The sequence below is a fragment of the Monodelphis domestica genome, chromosome 4, assembly GCF_027887165.1.
Source record: "Monodelphis domestica isolate mMonDom1 chromosome 4, mMonDom1.pri, whole genome shotgun sequence".
Taxonomy (NCBI): Eukaryota; Metazoa; Chordata; class Mammalia; order Didelphimorphia; family Didelphidae; genus Monodelphis; species Monodelphis domestica.
Genome location: NC_077230.1, coordinates 69,480,883 through 69,499,707, shown reverse-complemented (window position 1 = coordinate 69,499,707; position 18,825 = coordinate 69,480,883). Strand labels below are relative to the sequence as shown.

General features: G+C 39.0%; 1 protein-coding gene across 2 annotated transcripts in view; it reads left to right on the top strand.

The window, feature by feature from the left end:
- MORC1 (MORC family CW-type zinc finger 1) overlaps positions 1–18,114 on the top strand; it is a 244,080-nt gene extending 225,966 nt beyond the window's left edge. For both annotated transcript variants that reach the window (XM_056793454.1, XM_007493641.3), the window contains 4 exons: positions 3,570–3,657; positions 4,160–4,213; positions 15,539–15,733; positions 17,475–18,114. In XM_056793454.1, the coding sequence (XP_056649432.1) occupies positions 3,570–3,657; positions 4,160–4,213; positions 15,539–15,733; positions 17,475–17,609 (472 nt within the window). In that variant the 3' untranslated portion in view covers positions 17,610–18,114. The remainder of the gene's footprint in view (positions 1–3,569; positions 3,658–4,159; positions 4,214–15,538; positions 15,734–17,474) is intronic.
- The last annotated feature ends 711 nt before the right edge of the window (positions 18,115–18,825 follow it).

Below are 18,825 nucleotides of genomic sequence, written 5' to 3'. Positions count from 1 at the left end.
AAACATTGGCTAACATCAGGCCCTACATTAAGCACTTGGGATACAAGAAAGGCAAAAGAGGGCTCCTGCCCTCCAGGAGCTCACAGTTTAATGGAAGAAACAATATTCAAACAAAGGTGTACAAACAAGCTAAATAAGACAAATGGGAAGTAATCCACAGAGAGAAGGCATTAGAATTAAGTAGGGAGAGGAGTTGGGAAAGGCTTCCTGTAGAAGGTGGGGTTTTATCTGAGACTCAAAAGAAGCCACAGAAGCCTGGAGGCAGAGAGGAAAGGGAGCTCATTCCAGGCCTGCCAGAGAGCCTAGCGGGAGAGAATCCTTGGAGGCTGGAGATGGAGTGTCTTGTGTAAGGAACTCCAGAGAGGCCAGTGTCACTGGATCACCGAGTAGGTGAGGGGTGAAAGAGAGAGAGGAATAAGAAATAAGAAGTCTGGAAAGGTATGGGGGCAGGTTATAGAGGCTTTGAATGCCAAACAGATGATTTTATATTTAATCCTGGAAATGGGTAGAGAACCACCAGAGCTTATTAGGTCAAGGGGATGACATAGTCAGACCCGTAGCTTTAGGAAAATCACTTCGATGAATGAAGAATAGATTAGAATGGGGAGAGATGGGTATGGAGAACACAGCAAGCCAGACTGGAGGGGAGCTGACTCTATACGAGGGTGGTGGCTATTTGGAGAGAAATGGGGGCACACACTAGAGTAGATTGGCTATGGGGGGAAAGGGAACCAGATGGAGTAAATGACTTCTAGTTGTCAGCCTGAGGGTGTATGAGAATGAAGGTGCCCCAGATCACAACAGTGAAGTAAGGAAGGGGGAAGGGCTTAGGAGAATCCTCTTCTCCATTAGATTGAGTCTGTTCTGCAACTAGGCAGCAAAGAATTTTGACATCAAATAGAAACCATTTTCCTCAATAAAATTGTTGCACCTTTACCACTTAGACTTATCTAATCAAGGATCAAATGAAAACATCTCACATTGCCAAGAAAATGGGCAAATGCATCCCTACTTCACCAATTTCTGTCCTTAGCACAAGGTTTTTTGTAAGGAAAAGCTTGAGAAAAATATTGTAAAGAACATGCATTTTCGTGAGGTTTTAGGAGTAGAGCTCATTTACCTGGAATGAAATGAATTTCTCATTTAAGGCAAGTTCCTGAATTACTTTAATAATATATTTTATATTCTCCTACATCTTGTTGTAGTAAGAAAACTTCCACTGTTTATATTTCATGACTTGGCCCTTTCCTACCTTGTACAGCTTTATATCCATATTACACACACACACACACGCGCACACGCACACGCACGTACAAATAACACCTCATTTTAGGCATTCTGTTAATTTTTAATATCTTCACAATCAATATTTGTCATTTTAGTCAAATTGTTCTCCCAACAATAGAGAATAGTAATAGGCTGGTAAGATTAATAGATTGGCAATGTGATCTTTTATAAATAAAAAATATATTTTTATTGATATCTCGTTTTTACATAACCTAGATTTCCATCAAATCACCATCTCTTCTCCAGAAAAAAAGCCAACTTAATAGCAAATATGAAAACAAAATTGTTCAGCAAAGCAAACCAACCTCTCTCATAAGTATGACATTATATGCAGTGTGCTCCAGCACCCATAGCCTCTCACCTCTTCAAAGAAGTGAAGGTGGGGGTAGCCATTCTCCTCACTGGTGACTCCCCCTAGCCAAGACCATTTCCAGGGAAATCATCTTGACCCCTTCTCAGGTTTCCTGTTCCCTCCTCATCACTTACTATCTCCCTTAGATGTGTAGATTTATTCTTCAGTCTGCATAGCCTATATCTCCTTGGGCCCAGTGGCTTCACTCTTGGGCCATAGTGCTCTCTGCCGTAAAATAAAGAGGATGAACTTACTGAGAATTCTCCCAGGTCCCTTTTGGCCCTCTGGTTGTTTGTCTGACTGCATCCATCTGTTCATTTTGTGCACAGAAGTGGGCATCAACTTTTAAATCCCTTAGGACAGAAAAGGCTTTTATTTTTCTCTGACCTCCTATCCCCCCAGCACTGTGTGCAACATGTAGGCATGTCTGTGGTTGCTGATGTTTCCCATGATGTCATTGCATTTTTAAATGCCCCTCCCCATAATACAAAGCATGACCAAGAAGCCTGGGAGCACTCAATGTTGATTGAATGAACAACCCCTTTGGGGGGGTGATGTGTCCTTTATTGGTTTCCTGGTCAGATCCAGTTTAACATTTTACTTTCTTATAATTTAACTCTTTCCTGCATTTACAGGCAGCATGGTACCCTTGAAAGAGTCCTGGATTTGGAGTAAGAAGACCTGGGATTATTTTCTGGTTCTACTGTGAGAATGCCTAAGTAGCACAGAGGAGAGAATATTGGGCCTGCACTTAGGAAGATATGAGTTCAAATCCAGTTCTGTGACTTTTTAACAAGTCATTTAATCTGTTTGCCTTAGTTTCTTCAACTAGAAAAAGAGCACCTACAGAGCATAGCACTTCCTTCACATAGGTGGTATTAAAATCACATGAAACAAAACTTATAAAATGTTTACCACAGTGTCTGGCACATAGTAGGGTTTTAATAAATGGTTATTCCTCGTCCCACTACTTCCTACATCTGTGATGTTAGGCAAATTACCTCCTGGGCCTACCTTTCTTCACTTATAAAATGAAGGGACTGGACTAGAAGATGTATTTTTGTTAAACCCCTTCCTTCCATCTTAGAACAAATACTATATTTTGGTTCTAAAACAGTAAGGGTTAGGCAATGGGGAATTAAGTGATTTGTCCAGGGTCATACAGCTAGAAAGTGTCTGAGGCCAGATTGAAACCTAGAACCTCTCATCTCCAGACTTGGTTCTCTATCCATTGAGCCACCCAGCTGCCCCCAACAAGATACTATCTTAACTTTTGATCTTAGTCTTCTTTCTCTGAGGTAAACTAGTATTTTACTCAACATTCTGTGTTTAACATAAAAATATAACATTATTATGGCAAGGCTTTACAACAAAGGACTAACTGAATACTGAACTGTAGCCCACTAAAGGATGGAAATCAGTCAGCCAAGGGTTTGTGAAGCATTTACTAACACCAGGCACAGCCCTGGGGGTTAAGAATAGGAAGGGGCACAAGCAGGAAGAAAGCCAGTGCCTGCCAGCTGGGGCTGAAATTTGAAGGGGGAAGGGGAGCACAGGAGGGTCCTGGTTGGGAGCAGGGTATAGGAAGCCTGGGATGTTGCTTGGATATGGGGCTCGTGGGCAAAGCTGTCAGTGTCTTGTTTTGTTGGCCATACTGACCCTCTCTTTGGTGGCTCTCTGTTCCTTCCCCTCCAGGCCCTATGGCCTCCTCTTCTGTAAAAGGAAAGGCTGTAGATTAGAGAACCTCAGGACCCCCCCCACACACACATCTCAGACTCATCCTCTGGGGCTCTGCTTTCTGAAGAGCCTTGGGCCACTGGTCAGATAAAATGAAGGAATCCTCATCTGCGTTGTTGAGAGCTCTACTTATGCCAAAAGAAGGCCATTGCCGCCATCTTGATATGTACTTTCTTGATGTTTATCTTTCTAGAGAGATTCTTCTTTATTTCCATCCTCACTGTAAGCTTTCCAAGGATGTTGACTGCAAGTCTATGGAGGAACTGATGGCCATGTGTGAGGTAACATTGTCCCTCTTGCCCAACCCTAACTAGGATACCCATGAACAGGGCTCTGTAAGGAATTTTCTCTGGGTGCTCTAAGTAAGTAGTTAGTCATCTTAGGACAGTAGGCTACAGGTCCCAAAGCACTAGTGCATTTTGAGATTTGGGAATTTTAGATTCCAAATCATACATCCTCCAAGAAGGAAGCAAGCATCCTCCAGTTAATGAATTCTGATGGGGTTAGGTATAAAGCCAACCAGGAGATCATGAGATAAATAGGTTGGAAAAAAGATTTTCCTTGGACACCTAAGAAAGTCTAGATGCCATGGAGAGATAGAAGACATGGTCTCTGTCAGCATAAAATTAGGCCAGTCTCCAAAGACCCATAATGCTAATGCTGACCTGCTCTGTAGGCTGGTGATGCTTTTATCATAGGAGATACATCTATATTGTTACTCTATTGAAAACAGCTCATTCCCTAAAAACTAATATTCTGTTCTATTGTCATTTATGAAAACAGCTAGAGAATTGTCCTGAGCAGCTAAACAAAAAACTACAAATGTGCTGCGAGCAGGTAAGTCCCTTTTAAATGGAGTCTTTTAAATTTTAAATTCCCACTGTTTCAAAAGTATTTTAGGGTTGAATATTAGTTTTGGAAGGAAGGCAAATTTGCATTCACTCACAAAGTTTGAGATTAATAAATTTCATGTCATGAGTCACAAAGAGAGCCTTAGAAAAAAATTACTTTCTATGGGAGAGTGTTTTTTTTTGTTGGATAAAGTTGATGGAATCTTGAGAGTGGAGATCTCTTCTAAGTGCATATGTTAAAATTTCAAGTCTTTTCTAAAAAGCCTTACTAAACTCTAGAGACATAGAACTGACTAACACCATTCTGTTCCAGGTAGATGCTTCAAAAAATTATTTTGGATAAATTAGTTATCTTTTTGGGGTTGGAAATCTAGTTTTCTCAGGGAGAAAAGTCAACTTAACCCATCTTATGAGGAAAATACTCTGTTTATTATGTTTTTATGCATTGATCTAAGTAACAACTTAAATTTACATGGCATTTTAGAGAAATTTACAAAATTTCCTCACCATTCTATGATATAGTCTCCATTTTGTTGGTAGAAAAACTGAGGCTCAGTGATTTGCGCAAGGTCACACAACTAGTTGCAAACCAGAGTTCTGACTCAAATCTTATAACAGGACTCTTTCTACAAAGCCCCCATTGCTTTCCAATATCTTTTGTTTTTAAATCCCTTATCTTCTGCCTTAGAATTGATACTAAGTGTAAGTTCCAAGGCAGAAAAGTAGTAAGGACTAGACAAAAGGACTGCAGTGACTTGGCCAGGGCCACATAGCTGGGAAATGTCTGAAACTATATTTGAAGCCAGGACGTCCCATCTCCAGGTCTTGTTTTCCATCTATTGAGCCACCGAGCTGCCCCACCAGTATCTTTTTCATATTCATCTAGCCGACCTCCTTGTGGAGAGCAACACTACAAAGTTTAAGTCTCTTTGGGTGGCAGTGGACAACGGACTTGTGCAGATGTGTACCATTAAGCAGCGTTCAAATAAAGACTGGAGCCTCAGGTTCCTACTTCTCCACCTCAACTGAAATACTAGAATATCGGTACTTTAGAACATGCCTGAATGTAACAGCTTTGTGGTGATGGGCAGTGGAGAACTTTGACTTTTTCCTGCTGATTTCTGACTACGTGCCTTCAGGACCATGAAACAAGAGGGCACGTGTGTTTCTTGGTTTCCCTCTCTTATTCGACTGGAAAATTGCCTGACACTGCTCTTAAACAAAGCATCCCATTTCTTTCTCACTTCATGATCTGGAGAAAGGACATTGATTGGGCACATCGCAGACTCACCTGTTCACATTTCCTAACTAGAACCCAAAACAAAGTTTATTCCCTTTTTTCTTGCCCTTTTAGCTACAAAGTTCATGGGTGCCAGAATTCTTCCTTCTCACTCAGCCTTGTGAGAGGATGTCCCTCCAGTGAAGTGCTTGGCTCAGCAGCGTCAACTCGGCTCTTGCTGTGAAGAGGGGGTACCTAGCCTTTGTGTAAAAGCTTATTTTTCATTCTCTTGGTCTTGGGATTTAGAGAGATGAGGGCATGGAGAGTATTCTTTCTGCAGCAACAGGAGAGAAATACCACCGGCAGCTCCCAGCCTCACTAAGGACTCTAAGCAAGCTGGGAAGCAGTGGTACCACTGTGGAGACCTGTCGGGTAAAAACTTAGGCACTCCTGAGAGAGTTCTGCTTGTTGGGGATCTACCATTAGGACCCTGAGCACTAGTTCCATGACTGTTGGGAATTTTAAGAATGACATGTTTTCGTAGCCCGGTTTATGTAAGGTCTTTGTTAATTCTAAATTTTTCCTTCATCCTGAACTTAACAAATACTAAGTAAAATAATTAGATGGTGTCATGGATAGAGCACCAGGCCTGGCATCAGGCTCATATCTGGCCTCAAACATTTCCTAGCTGTGTGACCCTCAATTTCCTCATCTTTACAATGAGCTGGAGAAGGAAATGGAAAACTACTTCAGTGTCTTTGCCAAGAGTCAGACGTGACTAAAACAACTGGACTATAACAATATGCTGAGTAAAACAGGAAAACATTATACAAAACTACAGATCTCTATTTTGTACAGTATATCATATTGTAAAGGATATAATAAGCTTATATATGTAATATTATATATTAATAATATACAAGTTTATATAATATATAGTTATATAATCAGTTTATATATATACTATTTTAAAGGATATAATAAATTATATACATATGCATATATATATATATGTATATATATAATAATAACCTGCCATTTTCAAACTGTCCTGCTTGCCAGTACTCTTTTCTGGCCTTCCTTTTGTTCCCCTATCTGAATTTTTTTTTAATGATGTAAGACCTTTCTAATTCTACCCTTACTGGTATTTTCTCAAAGTTGTTATATGTTGGGAACACATAGCAATGCTTGTGACACAATGTACCCTTTTTTTAACCCCTACCTTAGAGTCTTAGAGTCCAGATTGCATATTGGTTAACCCTTATTGTTAGCCCTTACCACTCTTCTGCCTTGAAAACTAATACGCAGCATTGATGCTGAGATGGAGGGTAAATTTTTTAAATATTTTATGGGATAGTGACAAATTACTATATTCCCAATCAGAGCCAATTATTCCGGGTGCTGTCCTCACTTTCCTCACTACTTCTGCCTCACTGGCTGTACCTGCACCTCCAAAACGAAGCCCCTGGCCACCCTGGTCTCCTTCACAGCCCTCTGTGGCCCTCTGCCTTAGGTTGTGATCCTTTTTTATGCCCAGCATGCATTCCTTCCCAGCTGGGGGGCAGAGGCCCAGCTTCCCTTCCTGTGCTTTTCAGCTTCTCGGGCCCTTCCTCCCAGACTCACCAAACTCCTGCAGCCAGCACACCATGGACATAATCCATGAGGCTTTCTTGGTCCAGATGCTGGAATGCTTTGCCATTTCCTTCTCCAGGGTGTCCCCATTTTACAGATGTGGAACTGAGGCAAATAGGGATCAAAGGACTTACCCAGGGCCACGTAACTAGTGAGTGTCTGAGGCCCAATTTTCACTGATCTTCCTGACTCTGTTTTGGGCCACCTTGCTGTCCTTCCAAACAGCTTATATTGAATTACTTTAGGGGCGTATGTATTTATCAGCTTTAGATTTTTGCTAAATATGTGTGTGTCTCTATGTCTGCAGGGTGTGTGTGTGTATTTAAATGATTAAAAAGGTAAGTCATTTCCCTGAGGTCTATAGAGTGTAAGTGGCATGGCTCCGAGACCATGATCTGGCCCAGGGCCTCTTCCTCCACATGCAGGGCCCTCGATACTTCTGTTTCTCCAATAGCAAGCTCTATGTGTTGTATGTCATCTATATATAAATTACAAGGCTCTGGGAGCAGTGCTTGGGCCAGTAGTCCTGTTGGGATCTCTACTTCTCTGATGCTAAACACTCCCCCACTAAGCTTAGCCTGTTTGTTTTCCGAGACTCCCATGTGCTGCCTTGTAAGCCTGTCCACAGTCCCAGGACGGCTGCTGCCAACCTTTAGCAGCAGCACACAGGAAGCTGCTTCTCTGTGTTTGGGGCAACTCAGTTCAAGAAGTGTTGCTTTTGTAGGGGTACCTGTAGAAGATGCAGACTAGTCTCTTTTCCACTGACTGCAGAATAGCGAGTGTCTGAATGCTAAAGGGAGCAAAATCTTCACCGTTTTAAGTTTCCTTCTTTTTAGTGCCTCATGTCTGCTATTTTATTCGCCTGACTAACAACTTTCTGATTTGCTTTGCCCTCCTGTATTCATCTATTACAATTCTTGTCTGTTTCTTACTAAGGCCAAACTCATCCAATGCTCATTGATAAAATCTTGACTGTACATTTGAGGCTCTCTTGGTAATTGCTCTATGAAATACTATTGCTTAATTAACTGAACTAAGTTGGTGTTATACTACTTCATAAACTATTGATATCTTGAAGAAATCAAGAGTCATCTATTTCAATTTTAAGAGTACAATGGAGAAAAGAATAGTAAAGGAAACTGGAAAATGACATCAGTGATTTTTTTTAGAAATCAATATAGGCAACAAATAACAGAGTAAATGAAATAAAAAAGATTAATGAAAAACCAAAGTAAAGATGAAAAACAAGATTAGAATATAACAGAATTAAAATATTAACCAAGAGGGAGAGGGAATTAACTGAGCATAATGATATTTTTAATGTTAAAATTATTTTAAAAGAATGTCTGATTCCATAAAAAAAGATATAAACAATAGTAGTATTAGTGCAATGTTCATATAAACTCTCAAGCTGACTATTTTAGAAGATAACTCTCTTTTACATATTCTAAGTTTGGGATATTTGTGTTAAAGTACTAATACATTTTAAAAAATTAATTTGGCATAATTATATTATTTTTAAAAATACTTTCCTGGATGGACAATACTAGTTAATGCTTTGCAAATGAATAGGATTATAGAATGCAAAGATTTCTTAACTTTGATTCACCTTGAAGCATAATTGCTAAACTGTGTAGTTATAAAGGCAAAAAAGTTCCTAAGTGTTGTGGGAAAAAAGTTATATTAAAATGCCATAGTAACACTGGACCTAAATTCTTAACAAAATAATAATATATATTTATCTTTTACTACTTATGGTTAAGAGATACAAATTTGCTAACACACACAAAACCTATACATTTTGTTGGTGGTGTTAAAGAGAAATTAGCAGGAACAGGAAATCCTGCAGGGCAGAAGAGAAAAATTCTGGTACTCTGGAAAAGGGACAGGCAGTTTGCTTCTTCTGAGGGAGACAGTTAAGCAGTCAGGAACTGAGTAAAAGTCTAGTCTTTCTAGATAGCTAGCCAATTCTCACCCAAAGATTCACAGGGGAAGGGGAGGAGAAGAAAACTCCTATAAGAAGGAGAGGAAGAGAGTTTGTACTTAAACCTTACTCTCAGGGAAATCAACTCTGAGAGGGAAGAACATCCAGATCCATTGGGATCTTGAATTCTATCTTACCCAACAAGGGGAGGGAGAAAGGAAAACCAAGGGGGGTAGGCGGGAGGGAACACAAAAAAGGATGGAAAAAGAGGGGGGTGGGGGAGAGAACAAAAAGGGAGGGGCTAGAAAGGGAAATGTATCAAGGGAGGGAAAAAGGGGGACTGATTTAAAATAAATCACTGGATTGAAAAGTTAGAGCTGAAGAAGAAAGGTTAGAATTAGGGAAGGATATCAAAATGCCAGGGAGTCCACAAGTGACAATCATAACTTTGAACGTGAATGGGATGAACTCACCCATAAAACGTAGACGAATAGCAGAATGGATCAGAATACAAAACCCTACCATATGTTGTCTTCAAGAAACACACATGAGGCAGGTAGACACCCACAACGTCAGAATTAAAGGATGGAGTAAGATCTTCTGGGCCTCAACTGACAGAAAGAAGGCAGGAGTTGCAATCATGATATCTGACAAAGCCAAAGCAAAAATAGACCTGATCAAAAGGGATAGGGAAGGTAATTATATTTTGTTAAAAGGGACTTTAGATAATGAGGAAATATCACTAATCAACATATATGCACCAAATAATATAGCACCCAAATTTCTAATGGAGAAACTAGGAGAATTGAAGGAAGAAAAAGACAGTAAAACCATATTAGTGGGAGACTTGAACGAACCATTATCAAATTTAGATAAATCAAATCAAAAAATAAATAAGAAAGAGGTAAAAGAAGTGAATTAAATCTTAGAAATATTAGAATTAATAGACATATGGAGAAAAATAAATAGGGATAAAAAGGAATACACCTTCTTCTTAGCACCACATGCCACATTCACAAAGATTGACCATACATTAGGTCACAGAAACATGGCACACAAATGCAGAAAAGCAGAAATAATAAATGCAGCCTTTTCAGATCACAAGGCAATAAAAATAATGATCAGTAATGGTACATGGAAAACGAAATAAAAAACTAATTGGAAATTAAACTATGATACTCCAAAATCGTTTAGAGAGAGAAGAAATCATAGAAACAATTAATAATTTCATCAAGGAAAATGACAATGGCGAGACATCCTTTCAAACCTTTTGGGATGCAGCCAAAGTGGTAATCAGAGGTAAATTCATATCCCTGAGTGCATATAATAACAAACTAGGGAGAGCAGAGATCAATCAATTGGAAATGCAAATAAAAAAACTCAAAAGCGACCAAATTTTAAAAAACCAGCAGAAAACCAAACTAGAAATCCTAAAAATTAAGGGAGAAATTAATAAAATCAAAAGTGATAGAACTATTGATTTAATAAATAAGACAAGATGCTGGTACTTTGAAAAAACAAACAAAATAGACAAAGTACTGGTCAATCTAATTTAAAAAAGAAAGGAAGAAAAACAAATTAACAGCATCAAAGATGAAAAGGGGGACATCACCTCTGATGAAGAGGAAATTAAGGCAATCATTAAAAATTACTTTGCCCAATTATATGGCAATAAATACACCAATCTAGCTGACATGGATGAATATATAAAAAAATACAAACTGCCTAGACTAACAGAAGAAGAAATAGAATTCTTAAATAATCTCATATCAGCAAATGAAATCCAACAGGCCATCAAAGAACTTCCTAAGAATAAATCCCCAAGGCCTGACAGATTCACCAGTGAATTCTATCAAACATTCAGAGAACAGTTAATCCCAATACTATACAAACTATTTGACATAATAAGCAAAGAGGGAGTTCTACCAAACTGTGGGGTTTTCCTTAATGGACTTCCCTGACCAGCAGGGTCCCACAAGGGAAGGGGCTCACCTTTGTGATGGGACCCGAGGAGAGGTAGGAACCGAGAACCAGGGTGGAAATGAAAGACACCGACAAATCAGTGATTGGATAGGGCAGGCAACCCCTATGATTTTCCTTAAGGCGGAAAATGAGGATAATGGAATACAAGGTGGTTGAGGAGATTAAGATAGAGAATGCAGGCCGAGATGGTTACAGCCTCGGGGAAGGAGAAGGTCAAGAAGAGAGAGAGATAGTCATTGAGGAGCCCAGTGGAGCTCCATGGAAGGGAGAAAGGCCAAGAGGAAGTTCATGGGATTGCCTCTGAATTTATTCATGTCCTGCTTGGGCGGTACTCCCAAGGACGTAGTAACCACATCACAAAGTATAGACAATTAAGATTGGGTGGCAAGGTAGAGGGAACACCTTTGGGCGTGTACATTGCAAACAGCGCTTTCCCAGGGAATTGACTCCGAGCATGCTAATGAGTTTGTCTTAGCCAAGGGCCACAAGGCCAGTTCAAGGTTACATTCACAAGCCTCATTGGTATAACCTTATGCTTGGAGACACAGTAATCATACAGTCATCTATATTTCATAGATGTGAATATGCTTGGGATGCTACACAAACTCCTTTTATGACATAAACATGGTACTGATTCCAAAACCAGGCAGGTCAAAAACAGAGAAAGAAAACTATACACCAATCTCCCTAATGAATATAGATGCAAAAATCTTAAATAGGATACTAGCAAAAAAACTCCAGCAAGTGATCAGAAGGGTCATCCACCATGATCAAGTAGAATTTATACCAGGGATGCAGGGCTGGTTCAATATTAGGAAAACCATCCACAAAATTGACCACATCAACAAGCAAACCAACAAGAACCACATGATTATCTCAATAGACGCAGAAAAAGCCTTTGATAAAATACAACACCCATTCCTATTAAAAACACTAGAAAGCATAGGAATAGAAGGGTCGTTCCTAAAAATAATAAACAGTATATATCTAAAACCATCAGTTATATCATCTGCAATGGGGATAAACTAGATGCATTCCCGATAAAATCAGGAGTGAACAAGGATGCCCATTATCACCTCTACTATTTTACATTGTACTAGAAACACTAGCAGTAGCAATTAGAGAAGAAAAAGAAATTCAAGGCATCAAAATAGGCAAGGAGGAGACCAAGTTATCACTCTTTGCAGATGACATGATGGTCTACTTGATGAATCCTAGAGATTCAACCAAAAAGCTAATTGAAATAATCAACAACTTTAGCAAAGTTGCAGGATACAAAATAAACCCACATAAGTCATCAGCTTTTCTATATATCTCCAACACAGCTCAGCAGCAAAAACTAGAAAGAGAAATCCCATTCAAAATCACTTTAGACAAAATAAAATACCTAGGAATCTATCTCCCGAGACAAACACAGGAACTATATGAACACAACTACAAAACACTCGCCACACAACTAAAACTAGACTTGAGCAATTGGAAAAACATAAACTGCTCATGGATAGGACGAGCCAATATAATAAAAATGACCATCCTACCCAAACTTATCTATCTATTTAGTGCCATATCCATTGAACTTCCAAAAAATTTCTTTACTGATTTAGAAAAAACCATCAGAAAGTTCATTTGGAAAGACTAAGGATCAAGGATATCCAGGGAAATAATGAAAAAAAAAATATAAAGGCAGGTGGCCTTGCAGTCCCACATCTCAAACTATACTATAAAGTAGTGGTCATTAAAACAATTTGGTACTGGCTAAGAGACAGAAAGGAGGATCAGTGGAACAGACTGGGGGCAAGCGACCTCAGCAAGACAGTATACGATAAACCCAAAGATCCCAGCTTTTGGAACAAAAATCCACTATTTGATAAAAACGTCTGGGAAAATTGGAAGACAGTGTGGGAGAGATTAAGAATTGATCAACACCTCACACCCTACACCAAGATAAATTCAAAATGGGTGAATGACTTGAACATAAAGAAGTAAACCATAAGTAAATTGGGTAAACACAGAATAGTATACATGTCAGACCTTTGGGAGGGGAAAGACTTTAAAACCAAGCAAGACAGAGTCACAAAATGTAAAATAAATAATTTGGAATACATCAAATTAAAAGGCTTTTGTACAAACAAAACCAATGTAACTAAAATCAGAAGAAAAACAACAAATTGGGAAAAAATCTTCATAAAAACCTCTGGCAAAGGTCTAATTACTCTAAATCTATTGTACAAAAAATCAAGTCATTCTCCAATTGATAAATGGGCAAGGGACATGGATAGGTAGTTTTCAGATAAAGAAATCAAAACTATTAATAAGCACATGAAGAAGTGTTCTAAATCTCTTATAATCAGAGAGATGCAAATCAAAACAACTCTGAGGTATCACCTCACACCTAGCAGATTGGCTAACATAACAGATATGGAAAGTAATGAATGCTGGAGGGGATGTGGCAAAATAGGGACATTAATTCATTGCTGGTGGAGTTGTGAACTGATCCAACCATTCTGGAGGGTAATTTGGAACTATGCCCAAAGGGCGATAAAAGACTGTCTGCCCTTTGATCCAGCCATAGCACTGCTGGGTTTGTACCCCAAAGAGATCATAAGGAAAAAGACTTGTACAAAAATATTCATAGCTGCGCTCTTTGTGGCGGCCAAAAATTGGAAAACGAGGGGATGCCCATCAATTGGGGAATGGCTGAGCAAATTGTGGTATATGTTGGTGATGGAATACTATTGTGCTAAAAGGAATAATAAAGTGGAGGAATTCCATGGAGACTGGAACGACCTTCAGTAAGTGATGCAGAGCGAAAGGAGCAGAACCAGGAGAACATTGTACACAGAGACTAATACACTGTGGTATAATTGAATGTAATGGACTTCTCCATTCGTGGCGGTGTAATGTCCCTGAACAATCTGCAGGGATCTAGGAGAAAAAACACTTCATAAGCAAAGGATAAACTGTGGGAGTAGAAACACTGAGGAAAAGCAACTGCCTGACTACAGCGGTTGAGGGGACATGACAGAGGAGAGACTCTAAACAAACACTCTAATGCAAATATTAACAACATGGCAATGGGTTCGAATCAAGAACACATGTGATACCCAGTGGAATCACGCGTCGGCTATGAGGGGTTGGGGGGGTGGAAAAGAAAATGATCTTTGTCTTTAATGAATAATACATGGAAATGATCAAATAAAATATTATAAAATTTAAAAAAAATAAAAAATAAAAACTGAATATATCAAGAAACAAAATTCATTAATATGTTGCTTAAAAGAAACATTTAATGCAAAAAGGTGTAGCTAGATTAAAATTAAAATAGTTGGTCTAAAATATGTTATAACTCTATGTTCTGAAAAAAAGAAGTGACAATAATTCTGTCACTTAAGTGGAATTCAAATTACAAAACATCAAAAGTCATAAAGGTGAAAGGAAAAATGAATAAGAAATATATAACAATTCTTAATTTATGTGCACCAAAAGTTCAGCAGTTAAAATTCACAAGTGGAAGATTAACAATGATACTAGTAGGATTAGACAAAAGATCACGCAAATATTTCTTCATGCACTTTCTACTTGTGTGACTCTGTCATTTATTCTCCCGTTGCCTACCCATTCCTGCACTTCTGCCTTGGAACCAAAAGACAGTATTGATTCTAAGAAGGAAGGTAATAGTTTAAAAAATAAGATAATACAAAGTCATTCCAAGTGGGTAATGGCATAGGGATTTGCACTATTACATGATCAGAATATGATAAAAAAAACAAGCAATTATTAAATCACAAATCTGAACTTATTTAGTAAATTGGAATTGACAAAGAATGTAATGGGAGAAACAGAATACAAATGCTTTTCAAGCACATATGGAATGCTCGTGAATTTTTATAACATTTTAGATCACAAATAAGCCCCACATAGATGTAAAAATGTACGAAATTATGCTATCATATTTTCTCACTTATGAAATTGATTTAAAAAAGTGAATCAGAGAAGGGATATGGTACTACCAAAGTTGGGAATAATTTTTCATTATTGGTGGAATCATAGAGTTGTAGTGTCTCTTATAAAGCAATCTGGTAATACACAGCAAATGCTTCAAAAAATTAGTCCAATAGCTCCATTACTATGAATATATCCTGAAAATATTATCAAAAACAAACAAAAAGCTATCTTTTCATATATCACTGTATTATATATAATATGAAAAAGAAAAACCTAGAAGCAGCCCACAAACAGCTATCAAATCAGATATGACTTATTACCAAAATAGAATATGAGGGTACAATTTTTAGACAAAAATAAAAAATTTTAAAAGGTGTTAGGAAACAAAGTGAAAAAAGAGCAGAATATGTACTACCTATCACTATATTAATAAACCAACAGCTATTTATTAAACACCTATCATGTGAAAAAGTGAATAGAAATGAATGGATGGTAACTTAGACTAAGGGACTGAAGAGTTATTAATGTCATTTTACCCATTAAAATGTAATTATTTATAAAGAGTTGTAAAGCACACACATATAGAGAAATGTGTTACTCTTTTACAGATCTGGAGTGTTTACATGGTCCAGTATGAAAAGAAAGTAAGAAGGAAAATGCAGTCCATAACTCAGCAGGCAAACAAGACAGCAATGAATAATGAAGCTCATTATAAACAATGTGAAAAACAAATAAAAATTACTGAAAATAAACTGAGAAGCCTCCGGGCAAAGGTGTCAACATTGCTGAGAAACTGGAATCTGGTAAGTGATATCATTTAATTTGAATCATAGGAGTTTTGATTATGATGAGAACATGAAGCCTGTAATTTACTATTCCCAGCATTTGTTAATTCAATGACTACAGAAAAAGCAGTTTCTTAATTGTGCCTCAGTTTCCCTAGGTGGGGTTGTGAGGATTTTGTTGTTTCATTGATTTTGAATCATGTCTGACTCTTCCTGACCCACTTGGGGTTTCACGGCTAAAACACTAGAGTTTTTTGTGATTTCCTTCTCTTCATTTTGCAAATGAGGAAACTGAGGCAAACAGGATTAAGTGATTTGCCTAGGGTCATGCAGCTATTAAGTATCTGAGACTATATTTGAACCCAGGTCTTCCTGACTCTAAGCCCAGTGTCTCTATCCACTGAACTACCTAGAGGCCTGTATGTGAGGATAAATAGCACTAAAAAATGGATACACTCTAGAAACAAATTTAAGGCATTCTAAATGTTTTCTTTTCTTCTTAAAACTCCAGACTGTGATTTTCTGTATGATCTTTGTTAAATCACTTCATTTTTGTGGACCTCAGTTTTTGTTCTATACAATGAGGGGATTAGAAGCCTAAATAGAGTCCAGTCTCCTAACGCTTAACATTCTATCATCCTAGTTTATGATTAATAGAAGTATTTATGACTGACCTCAGTAGCAATGGCCATTAACATTTTCTCATAGAGAATAGTTTCCTTTATTTTCAGCCAGTATAATATTTCATTTTCTCACTGGTAAAAAACAGATGCCTAAAATTTGGAAAGGCGGAAAGAAAGGGAGAAGCAATGAGAATGCAGGGAGTCAGGAGCTAGAGAGTGTCGTGTTCCAGAAAAAGCCAGGCAGCCAGCATGGCGTCCGGGATCCTAGAACATGGGGAAGGGAGCCAGGTGTGGAGAGCCTGGGAGCTAGGGAGGGCCTGGCCGGAAGGACTTGGAAACCAAGGGGGGCTTTTCTACTTGCTCTCCGGAATGCACAAGGGAGCTTGAGGGGGAGGCGGGAGGACGCGCCAGGAGCCAGCTTTCAGAGAGGGGCTGGGCTTGAGCGAGGAGACCAGCCGAGGGGGCCAGAGAAGAGGGGCCACACCACTAGAGGCGTTGCCAAGGAAGCACGCACAGGCCTTGGGGACAGATTGGGTGCAAGGGTAGGAGGGAAGCAGTGACCACGAGGGCAAGCCTGAATGATTGGGAGGCTGGCGATGGGAAAGGCCCGTTGGGCATCCAGTAGGTCATGCTGGCCTATGTCTGCCCATTGGGAGGCAGTCATGTGTCACTTGTTGCCTTTAAAGGAAAATTAGATTTTAATTGGGGGGGGCAGGGGGGGCATGGGCAGTATATCTAGAAGAGATCCAAATGAAAAGGGAGTCACAACTGAATGGAGTTGCAAAGGGCAAATTCTGAATGAACGGGCCAAGGAAAATGGGACGTGCGGAGCAGTCTGTGGAGCTGGGCACAGATCAGAGAATGAGCAGGGTTAGCCAAGGCCAGGGCTGTTGACCTAGCCAGCAGCACAGTGGGAGATTAGGCCCAGGAGGGGGGATGGAGAATGAGCTGAAGCTTAGGATCGGGCAGACGGCTTGAGCTTCTACAGACCAGGTAGGCTTGAAGAAGCCTTCACAGTCTGCAGCCCTGACACTGCTGCATAGCTGGGGTGCATCCAAGGAAGGCGGGTAGCTTGGACAGGGAAGCCTTCCTTGTGCTTTGGGCTCCATTGTGATTGCTTTGGTTTGTTTTTTCAGAGCACTTCTGATGACTTGGAGAACATTGATAGTTATGTAGAAGCTTTGCTGAATGAAGAAAACCTTTTTCTACCTGATACTTTAAAACTGGTGACCAGAAAGTCAGGACAGGGTCTCCCTTCCTGTGAAGAGTAAAAGAAACGGGCTTTCTCCAGCACCCCCTTTTCAAAACTGTTAATGAGGTGGGACTTCATCATTTCATTTTTTAATTTTATAAACATGGGAAGTTTGAATAGTAACTTTATTTGTGTTCTAGAGGAAGGACAAGATTCACTTGTCTTTGAGTCTTAGAAAAAAACAACCAAAAAAGGATTGCTATTGGTAGCTATTTCATCCTCACTACATGTTCTTTAGAAAGTGCCTTTGCATTCTTTGACACCCATGTGAGGAACCGTGAACAATAAAAATTTATGCAGCTTTAAGTTTTGGTTTTGTCAAAGACAAGTAAAGACTTGAAAAGGATCGCTTTCAAAAACAAAATCTGAAGAGCTGCTAGACCTTGCTTTTTTTTTTTTTTTGCACTTCTCCCCTTGAGTCTCCTACTGCACAAACGTACCCAGTGGGGAAATCTGACCTCCCTTCTCTAAGGCCAGTTCATTTTGAAGCAGATAATAAAAATCCTAACCTTTGAGCCTTAAAATATATGCCTTTTGGTTATAGTAAGAAGTTTTCTTAGAGTTATGTCATGGGAAAGAGGAAAAAATAACAGGTAAAAATTTTGCCATACAAATTGTTATATTATTCAGTTTTTATCATTACTTAAAATAATGTGTTAGATTTTAATATCTCTTATTTCAAGTACATATGTTTAACAGTTTACATATTGTTCTTGGCAGCTAAAATTTATATTTTTCTTAGCAGTGTATTTGTAACTTTTAATAGAAACAATAAAGCTTGCGTGAAAGTGTTTCTGCCTTTACAAGGGTCACCTTTTTAATTTGATTATTATTTGGATAGATTTAGGAAATCCAGTTTCTGGGGATGGAAACTCTAGATCCCCCATGTAAATTCTACAGGCATTATTTGGAAACCTAGCATGTGCCATAGAGCCAGAGTCACATGTCACATGATTGTTAGGGAGCTGTACCTTTCTGCCTCTAACAACAATGAACCAATTACTACTTGACTTCTCGGTGCTCTGGTGCTGAGGCCAGATTTTCACTTAGAAAGATGAGTCTTCACAGCTCTGGACCTGGTGCTCTGTGGTGCCATCTCGCTACCCTAGACCAAAAGAAACCTAGCAATTAACAGAAATTATTTAATTATAGCACAGGAAGGATACAGGACAAAAATACAGCATTGCTTCAGTTTGGCATGGCTTATTCATCCCTGTATTTGCCGTGGTGTGCTG